General features: G+C 29.6%; 1 protein-coding gene across 1 annotated transcript; it reads right to left on the minus strand.

Annotated features, from left to right (window-relative positions):
- Positions 1 to 618: 618 nt before the first annotated feature.
- Positions 619 to 11083, minus strand: WRKY13 (WRKY DNA-binding protein 13). The gene is made up of 3 exons (XM_028256740.2): positions 10240 to 11083; positions 9398 to 9640; positions 619 to 1228 (listed from the first exon to the last, which is right to left on the minus strand). Exons 1-3 carry the CDS (start codon positions 10530 to 10532, stop codon positions 1057 to 1059), a joined length of 708 nt encoding a protein of 235 aa, XP_028112541.1. The 5' UTR covers positions 10533 to 11083; the 3' UTR covers positions 619 to 1056.
- Positions 11084 to 11386: the final 303 nt, after the last annotated feature.

Genomic DNA, 11386 nt, shown 5'->3' on the forward strand with positions numbered 1-11386 from the left:
TATAAAACAATTTTAATGATGCATCAATCTAATAGTATAAGCAATAATCAAATCAATCCCATACTAATCAAGAGGCGAAAACAAGCAACTTGGCTCTAATACCACTGTAAGGAAATCTGGGTTACCTTAGGCGGAAAAACACCCACGCAGTAAGATCTGAAAGCTTGAATTACGAGCCTTCTTGTTACAGACTCCACGTCAGTAAAGGGGCTACTAGAATCTCCCTTATGGAACACACTCCAAATTTCAAGGTACAAAAATGGTGACCTTGGAGAGATGAACAGAGAGATAAATAAGTTTTGAGTGATCTCCTATGAGTAAACTATGTGGACACTCCATGAGTTATGGATCGAGTCGTCCGATCCAATTCCCAACAGTTATGAATTTTAGAAAGAGTTTTGAAATTTTTTTGATTGGAATCACAATTCCAAAACACAATCAAACGCTACTTTATTTTTTTTCTATCATTATAGATATAAGAATCGAACTTATTGAAAAATAAAACTAATCTCGTTGTGCCCCTCTCCCTCATCAACCATTCCTTCAAAACAAAACAAAACAAAAAAGCAGCCAAATTCAACACAACATACATAATTGCAAGACTTGGCAAACTGCTTCCAGAAAACAACAAGAGACTTTATTGGGTAATTCTATCTGCACAAATACACTTTATCTTAATATATACTATTTGTATTATTCGGATATCAATTTTCGATCAAAAAAGTTGTTCAGACATCAACTGTTGAAAAGTACTTTTGTTTGAACAATTGATTTTTGTTTAGAAATTGATATCAAAACAACTAATTTTTGTTCGAAAGTTGATATCCAAACAATATAATGTGTACTTTGATAGTGTAGTGTGCAAATAGAATTACCTGACTTTATTTGCAAAATCTAGCTCCAATAAGGCCCAAGAATACAAGGGCATTTACATGTTACAGACACACACATTACAGTCTAATTTATTCTGAAAGTCCTCAGAGCCTCATAAAACATAACCATGGTGGAGAGGATAACAAGGATTCTTTAAGTGCTAGTTCTATTCTGGGTATCTCACTACCAGAAGAAATTATTAAGTTGGGAAGGAGCTTGTGCATCATCCTCATCATGTGATGGAGAGTGCGCGTGTCTCCCTTCGTACGTTGTTATCACCATTCTTGGATCCTCTGCCAATCTCTCCACACGTTTCTTTACGCGACAATTATCTTGCGTACAACGATAATAACTCCTGCATGCATGATCCAAACAAATGTTATTAATTAGTAATTGAATCGATCAAAAGCGAAAAAAACACAAAATTAATGACACCATACAAGTTCTCATTCATCTTGTTATGTTAAATTTGTGAATGTCGTTTTTTGAGTATGTCATTACACTATATAAGAAATGAAGATATCTACAAGAGGAAAATCAACTATTTTTTGCTGCAAAACTTGATCTCCTGCAAAGGTGCCATTAGTGGAAAAACGATTATGAAATTTCATCACATTGAAAGTCACAAAGAAAGTGCTACATCATACCCACTGAGCTAGAATAATATGAATGTGTGTGTATACATATATCCCTCGCTTGGCATGGAGTTGCCAGACTAAAATAGTCATAAAAAAATAAAAATAAACTAAAAAGTGAATATGACAAAATATCACATCCAGACTATAATTATTTCATTTTTTCTATCACAAAAATCAAAAAAGTCACCCAGGTTAAAATAGTCAAAAAATTAACCCACTTCCCAAACGAAACCATATGATGCATACTACATACTTAACGGATTCAAGACTTGGGGTTTAGGGGTATGTTTCCTCTAAAATTTTATTTTAAGTTTGAAATCTCCTATATGCAAATAATTTCTTGGGATCGGTCCATAAGGGGCTTTACCCTAACTTTAATTTGTTAGGGAATCAAGGAGTCGCAAGCGCGCAACAACACCGGCCCAATTCATCATAGAAACTCCAACAAACACCCTATTAAGGCTCAACATATATTATTTGGAACTCATACCCACTTAAAAGCTTAAGTTTATAAGTGAAGAATGCATCTAATGTATATTAAGACACATTTCTTTTACTCTTTGCCTGATGTGGAATTTTACATTCACACATGCTCTGTTTGGGAAGAAAAAAAATAGTCAAATTTAGGCTAAAAATCACAAAAAGACAAAATAGGCTAAAATAGCTAATAAGACAAAATATCACATCAAACCCATAATCATTTCACTTTTTCTCTCACAAACATCACATCCAACCACAAAAAAATCCAATCATCTTCCCAAACACAAAAATTTTAGCCTACTTAAAATAGCCAAAAACTAAAATAGCCTACTAAAATAGCCACTTCCCAAACGAGGCCTAATTTGGGACCCCTGCAAGTTGACAGTGAGATTGGTCTTCTGAACTATTCGGTCTAACAGACGAGTAATATCTCAGTAATCTCGGAGTATAGACACGTTGTACTCCATAATATTGTGATTGGTGGAGAATGCGAGTACATGGGGTATTGTGTTGGATGATTAAGAGACATAAGAGACCATAATAAATAATGATTGGTTAAAAGTACGAACGATTGTTTATACTCCGAGATTACTGAATAATTATTCATTTTGTCCTTTGAGTAAAATTTTTGTTTATCAACAAAAAAAGATAGGAACTTTATTGATAAAAATCATTATATAAAAATAAACATCAATAAAAATAAAAAAAAAGCACAAAAAATATCACAACAAAATTAAACGATCCTAATTAAATTGACACTAAAATAACAAACCTAATAATTTACTGTACACCAAGTGAAAAAATATTGTCTCACAGTTGCAGTTCAATGTTTAAAAATGTCCCGATACCAAGCACAATTCCGAAGTCAACATTATTCATCTTTTTGTCAATAAAACCAGGCACAATTCCGAAGTCAATATTATTCATCTTTTTGTCGATATTGAGAGGCTCCGACCACAGTAACTTAGGAAAGCAAGGCATCTTTCATAATCTCTTCTCATATTATGATGTTGTTGGAGCCTCTCAATATTAAATGAGTTGATTATGATTTTTTTTTAATTAATTTATTTTGGATCTGTCTCACATTTTTTATGTAACTTTTATAATAAAAACAACTTAAATAAGTTTTTGTAAAGTTAAAGTATGGTGCTTTTAGATTCACCTCATAAATTAGCAATTATCTACATAGAGTAAGCTACAATAGATAAGCCCAAAAATGGATTGCTCGTCTTTGTTCACCCTTATTTATTTTTTTATTTTATTTTTTTTGGATAACTCGGTATATGGTCCGTTAAGAAAATTATAGAATATTACTAAAGTACCATGTATTCATACTCCTAACCAATTATCATTTATTATGTTTCCTCATACTCCTCAATCACCCAATACAATACCTCATTTACCTATCTTCTCCACCAATCATAATATTATGTAACAACACCAAAAAAAAATAAGATTAGTTACAATAACCAATCCTCTCTTTAAAGAACCCATTCAGTCAAATTCAAATTTCACTTAGCTTCCCACCCTTCTTATATGCATTATTTTTTTGTCTTCACAAGAAAAGTAGAGAGATAAAAATAAGATATAAATACCATTACCAAAGAAAAAACATATAAACTTTGACAAAAATTTAGCCATTAATCCACTTAGGTCCCATTTGTTTTCAGAGGGAGAATGGAGAGGATTAATAGTGAGTAGATTAAGTAAAATTGTATTTGTTTTGATGATAATTGTTAGTGTAAGAATTATTAAATTTTTTTATATAAAATAATAAAACAATTAAAAAAATATAAAAAATTAAACATTAATGTTTAAAAAATATTCCCAACATATAAAAAATAAAAAAATTTATAATCCCCTCACTATTTTTCTAATACCACATCCACCTCCTCCATCTCAGTCCCCCTTCCAACCTCTATCTTAATCCTCTCCTCCATTCTAATCCATTTTCCAACTCTACAAACAAACAACACTAAATAATCCCACATCTATCATAATCCCCTCCCATCCATTACACCCCAAAACAAACGGTGCCTTAGGGAGAAATAGTAGAAATCTTATTTTTATTCTATTTTCTATTTTTCTGCATATATTTTCGTAAAAATACTTGAAATAACTTATTTGCAAATATCACATCATTCTCTTTATTTTTTTTATGTCTTTTTATAAAAAAATTAAAAAAAATTAAAAAATCAACTAAAATAATTAACCCTCAAACAAATTCTTAAGTGTGACCATAATCAAAGTTTGTTTAAAGTTTTAATATTTTTATGAATAAGTCTAGGACCTAGATTTAGGGTCTCAGATTTCGAATCAAAATAAATTGTATAGTAGAAATTAAAATTGTATATTATAGAATTTATGTGTATAATAAATCTAAATTACATGTTGATAATTTCTCAATAAATTTTAAGTATATTATTAGTTTGTTTGTAATATATATTACTGTATTTTTATACCCAACGTACAGTTTTTATACTGTTTGTGTATGAGATAAAAGTTTTGCTTCTAGAAATGGACAAAGCATCTTTTGACTTTTTTAACTCAGTTTAATTTCTATTTGTCAGTTAGTCAAACCTAATTATTCAGGGAATAAATACCCTGCTACAGTCAGTTACAATGAACCCATGAAAGCAACACTAAAATCATGGAAGCATGCACAAGAGGAGAGGGGTTACTTTGCATGGTTTTACATTAGGAAGAGTTGTTTTGAGAAATAGGATAAAAGTTAATTTTTTTAATTTTTTTTCTTACAATGTGTAAAAAAAAAAATAGAAAGATAAATGATTCAAAAAAATGTTTAAAATAAAAAAAATTACTTTTAACCTTTTGTCAAAAGAAGCCAAATTGTGCTCTATCAACATACTCTCCCTTATGTACATGTGAGAGAGTCTCTCAATCAAATATTTAATAAAAATGTAAATAAAGAGAAATTAGGCCTAATTCACTAGGACTAGTCTAGTTAGTCACCATACTTTTTTTAGGATTTAGTCTTAAGGAGGTTATGGATTCAATTTTCCTTAGTAAGTTAAATTAAGGGAGTGCAAGCACTTAAGTACTTTGTCAAGGATGGTGAGTTTTTTTCCCATATGTGCTAATCTAATCACTAACAATTAATATTTATTGATCAAAAATAAATAAATAATTAATTAATTATTAAATACTCCTAAAATACTATGTAATATTATATTCTTAGCATTCCTAATAAATAAGAAATCGTCACATACATACACTAAGATAGTTATCATTTGTCTTTCACGGGTGATTATTCAATATTTTCGAAGTATGGACACGTAGTGTTCCATAGAGTTTTGATTGGTAGAGAAGAGTAAGAGCTCATATGTTGGGGATGAGAAACAATATGAGGCTAAGTTTTGCTTCTAGAAATGTAAATAAGAAATCGTCACATACATGCACTAAGATAGTTATCATTTGTCTTTCATTACATAACAAAAGTGAATCTACATGTGTTACTTATAAAAAAATTTATTACATGATTAGTTGTTACTCTCAAATTATTGAACAATTACACTAAATAAGAGTGTTAGTAAACTCTTTTTTTTTTTTGCAAAGTACACAAGAACTCATTGCCACAGTTTTCTTCTTGGGAGAGGCTCCTCTCCAGCTGGGATACCCAACTAGAGGATGTTGTTGGGCCTTCATGGGCTCACTATAGAACGTATATCAATGATCCAAATAATTCAATATATAGAATTCGTTGATCATTTCATCTATGTAAAAAATCGCATTGATCGGATATCGATAACCATTTGATTAGATCATATTTTTATAAAAAAATTATTTTAAAAATCATACTTATCATTGACATAAATATGATATGATCAAGTAACTATCGATATCCGATCAACGTGATTTTTCGTAAGGATAAAACACCCAATGAACTTTACATATTTGAATGATTCGGATTATCGATGCGGATTTCATAATGAACTCATAGAAGTCCAACAACACTCTTCAGTCCGATTTGGACCAGAGAGAAACTGTGGCCTTCTTTTAAGTAGTGCTCTTAAACCTTGTGCCTTCTTGGCAGGTGGTTTCAAAGTCCTCAAGGCCCTTCACGAACACAATATTCAGCTGGGTAAAGTAAAATATTCCACATTCAGCAATACTATGCATTTAAAAAATTAATTTAGAAAAATAGGTACAATAGCAATTGTGTGATTAAAATTTATTTTAAACATAAATCTCACGATAAAAATTTAAAAAAAAATAAAAAAGTTCAGTCAACACCCTACATTACTTTTCTAATTAAGATTTTGGACAAGTAATTTTTCTGTTGGACATTTGAGGAGCCCTAAAATTGACTGGTTACTTAGTCCAAAACATTCATCATGACATTACCAGTTTAAATGTAAAAGAAACATTGTATATATAAATGAATTTTTGTCTAATTTTCTTATTTGCAATAACAAGTTATAGGTGTATTTATTACTGCAGACTCCATTCCACTAACTTTATATCTTTTAATAAGAAAATTGAGTAAACAATTAATCTGCTTATACATAGCATTATTTTCAAGAGTCTAGGTGTCAAAGTATTCGGTATGATTTCTATAATTTTTATTTATAGCTTATAGAATAAAAAATAAATTAATTATTTAAAATAATAATTATTAAAAAGGTGAGAAGGGAATGTTCTTAACTTTTTTTTTCCATTTAGATTATTAATTTTTAATTAAAGAAAAACTATACAAAATAGGACAGCGTGATAACCAAAATAGATATGAATAAAACAAGAAAGAAAGAAAGGAAAAAAAAAAATGGTGAAAAACAACGAAGCAAATTCCAAAATGGCAATGGTCGGACTCATCATTGTAAGATCGGCTTTTGTGGAAAGTGGGCTCGTTTATACATGTTGCTTGTAAAAAGTTTGAAGATGGTGAAAAAGAGCATAGTCTATAGCTCCTCAAAAGTGGAAAGTATCACTCACGCATTTTACTCTCTGACATTATAAACATTACGGGGACATTTATATATAAATTTTAATTTGTGAACTTATATTTCATTAGATTTTAATTAAGATTTTTTAAATTTTTAAAATTTATTAAATTTTTAATAGTTAAAATTATTTTTTAAATAATAATTGTTTATCATTTATAATTATCTATAAATAAAAAAAATGATGATTTAATAATTATTTTGATTTTCAAAACTTTGAAACATCAACTTTCAAATTGAAAAAACTAAAAAAAAAAAAATTATGTGCAGAAAAAAATAAATGGTTTTTTTTTTTAAACAAATGAAAAAACTGAATTTTTTTTTGTGCAAAATTTAAAAAAAAAAAATGTGTCTATAAAGGAGTATGACGATGAAACATTGATGTGTAAAACTAGAAAAAAAAAATTAAAATGAAAAAACTAAATAATGTTCTCAGTTTTAATATTAAAAAAAATTAATAATATTCTCGATTTTATTAAATAAATGAATCAAACTAATAAGTACAAGTGCAAAAACGTTTAATCTCATACTCTCTCTTTTTCATCAGTTAGTGAAACATTTATCTAGAATATTACTCTGCAAAATTGATAATATTCTTAGTTTTAAAAATTAAAAAAAAATAATAATATTCTCAATTTTAGAAAATATAATTTATTAGTTCAAAAAATCTTAGATAGATTTTAAGCTATCATAATAAGGTTTTTAACTAATTAACTCAACATTAAAAAGTTGACTTTGCACTTTTCACCTAAATCCAAATCATATTTATAAAGGGATCCCAATATGGGATCCAGAAGTGATTTTTGAACATTTAATTCCTATTAAGGTTGTGTTTTTTGGTTTATGAATTTGATGAGCAATTTAAAATTGAAAGGAAAAAAAAGTAGATAAAATATAAATAAAATATAATTATATTACACATTTTTTTTTTATTTTCCTTTGTAAATTCCTTCTCACATCTATAAAATCAAACACAACCTAAGATCTATTTGACATCTAATTTTTTTTGAAAAATACAAAAATCTTAGTTAGCAGACAGCTTTTAAGAAACCTACTATCTTACATCAGAGTGGCATGTTCACCAGAGGTTGTGAGTTCAAACCCCCATATAGGACATTGGGGGTGATTTTCTTTCTTTTCCCCTTAAAGTCTAATTTAAAATAGATTCTAACGATTAAAAAAAAAAAAACCTTTTAAGAATTTTTTTTTGAAAAGACCCCCTATTTTGCTCAAAACAAGCCCACTTTTTTTTTATAAAAATGCCAAAATGTTGTTTCCAAATCTACAAAAACTATTTTCACACTAAAAATGAAAACACTATAACAATGCATGTTTTTAATCTTTTTCATTGTATTTTTTTTCCCCCAAACACACAAAAACAAAGGGGAAAAGTGTATTTAAGTGGAATTGGAACTTTAAATGAAGGTACAAATTAGAGAAAGTGAAAGTTATCTTATGTCATAACTTTTATTTATTAGGCTCTCTTATACCTTTATAAAAATACAATTATTTTGAATTATGTAAAAACGAATGTTAAGAGATCATTACGTGAGAGAGAACTGGTATTAACTATTACTCTATTTTGCTTCATTGTTCCACCTTGGCAACTACTTGGAGGAGTATTAGTACTTCAACATTACCATCTTAATCACAATAATAGAGTTTCCACAATTGTAGAATTTTGATCTCCTCATTGTGGAAGGTGTCCCACCCCTTACTGCATTTTTATTTTATTGTTTGATTCATCGTGTTCCACTATACTTTTGCTATCAGCTGCTTTTAATCTTCGGCACATTTTTTGTCTATGAATTTTTTTTTTATTTTGAGTTAACAAATTTTTTATCCAATAAATTTTAAAAAATAAAATCTTTGGCTCATTATTAGTCTGTCATTCTGATTTTAGTCTTTTAAGACTAATAATTAGTTCTTTATGCCAAAATCCATTGGAATAATTATTAATGGCTTGATGATTTCAATGCACATTATTTTTGTTTTTTTCCTCCTAAAGCCTAGAACAATGATAGCAAACAACTATAAGGGAAGAGATCTAGAGAGATTATTAGAGTACCTTTTTTTTTTTTTTAAACTTTGTATTTCGCTTATTGGATCGATTAATTCAAGATTAATTTTACTGTTGCGATCGATTAATTCAAGATTAATTTTACTGTTTACTTGCAAGGTCCAATTAAAGTTTGGGTAAAACCTTGTATGGATTGGCCTTAAGAAATTATTTACACCTAGTTTACCTAATATAAATTGGTCTCAAGAAATTATTTGTATTTAAGAAGTTTTGAACCTGAAATTTTAGAGATCATGAATGGAATACACCCTAGAACGGCCAATCCTTGAGGTTGATTATTAGAGTACATATAAGCTCAAACCCAATGTATTATTAAACAGAAATAGATAGGAATTTGATGAGTTAATGATGGGTAATTTATATACCTGGGATGAAGGGTGTTCTTGACCACTTTCTGGCCATACTTCCTCCACTTGTAACCATCATCCAACACATCCACATCACTCATGGTCTTGAAGCAAAATCTTGGCTCTCTTACCTTCCTTCTCCCTTTTATCTTCTTCATTTTCATCTTCATCTTCATATTCACTGCAGATATTCCAAGATGATCATCTCCTCCACTGCCACTTCTCTTATAGCTCATGCATTCATTTACTTCTCCCCATGCCCTGAATCACATCAATTTCAACCATGCATGCCCAACTCAAGATTAGATATGTCTATAAATACATAAAGCATGCTGTAACTTTATATGTGTGTACATTGTAATAAGTATTTTTTATCTTAATCGTATGGGTATCTGGGAGAGAACATGTACTCCTCATTCTATATATACAATTAATTATAGGCATAAAGTCTAAGATGGCCTCAAGTCAAGAGAAACTAAGAACTGAAACTTGAGCCATTGATCCGAGCCATTGATCCATCCTTTTAAATTTCAATTTTATGAAGACTTGACTTCTCATATGAGACGTACAGACTTTTTTCTTTTTCTTTTCTTTTTTTATTATCGGTTTAGTAGTTAGTTATTAGATTAACGTTTAAAGAGAGTTGAACTTCTTCTCTCCTAAGAATTACATCTAAGACCTCCTGACTTGATAGTCAAAGGACTAGCCACACAGTCTAAAACTCCTAGGTTATGAGATGTACTACAGACTTGGCCAACTAAACTATGCCGATTACATGTGTAAAAGAAAAGAAAAGAAAGGAGTGCATGAAAATTATGGAACTTTTTGGTGGTTGTTCACAAAATCTAGGATCTTATTACCAGAGATTTGCACTTGATCTTTGCAAGGAGAGTTGGGGACCTCCCAAATGTGTAGTGAAGTCTTGTCTTTGCTTTGAAGTTGCAGAAGAAGAGAGGAGGGTTTCAGATGGATTGGATGATGGTACATCTGCGGCTGCAAGTGTAGGGGAGGAGGGTATGGTTGTTAGGGTTTTGAGAGATTGATGATGACAGCCAGAGCCATGTATTGGAGGCATGGACATGTTTGGAGCAAAAGAAAAGAAACCCATTTGTGTGGACATCTCTTGATCCTCAAACAACCCCTGGTTGAGCATGGCCTTGAGATGTGGTTGATTCTCTCTCTCTCTCTCTCTCTCTCTCTCTCCTGAGAATGGTGTAGCAGATCAAAACAAAGTATCTTCTAGGTTTCTCTTGATCACACCGAGACTCTTTCTAGAAGTAGTCTAGGTTAGAAGAACTCTACGAGAGACTCTTTCAAATTTGTAGGATTAGAATCTGAGAAAGATATTGATCAAAAAGATAGATATGAAAGTAACCAAGTACCCATAAGATAAGTGACTAGCCACTTGCCTCTCTCTCTCTCTCTCTCAGACCGTTTGCAGTTTCACTCATTTCACCCCACTTAAAAGAAATATATATATATATATATATATATATATATATAGGGAAAAGTTAAGAATGAGAAAAAAAAATTTATGAAAATCATCATGAAAAATTTATAATTTTTGGATTATCTTGATTAATGTGTGGTACTTTATTCTAAGCGTAATTTAAAGGTGACAAAGTTTTTATAATTATTTTCATAAAAAAATTTCATAATACCTAACATTGCTTATATATATATACATATTTGTATGCTTTGAAATATAACTCCAGAGTCGGACAAAGTACTTATTGACTAATTTAAAGCTTGCAATCAATAAATAGTTCACAAAAAGAAAGGAATCACTCAACAGCAGATAGGAAAAGTAAATAAATACATAAATACAAAAATATGGAAGATTGTAATTCAGAGTTACATCCGATTCTAAGATGAGTTCCACTTATCATGTCTGTGTATTTTTTTTTTATTTCTATTGTTAAATAATTAGAAAATTTACAATTAAGTGGTATGAATTTTTACAAAATATTTATAAATTTACAAAAAAAAAATTATAACTTTAATTAT

The sequence above is a fragment of the Camellia sinensis genome, chromosome 1 (genome assembly GCF_055761805.1).
Source record: "Camellia sinensis isolate YWXY chromosome 1, ASM5576180v1, whole genome shotgun sequence".
Lineage (NCBI taxonomy): Eukaryota > Viridiplantae > Streptophyta > Magnoliopsida > Ericales > Theaceae > Camellia > Camellia sinensis.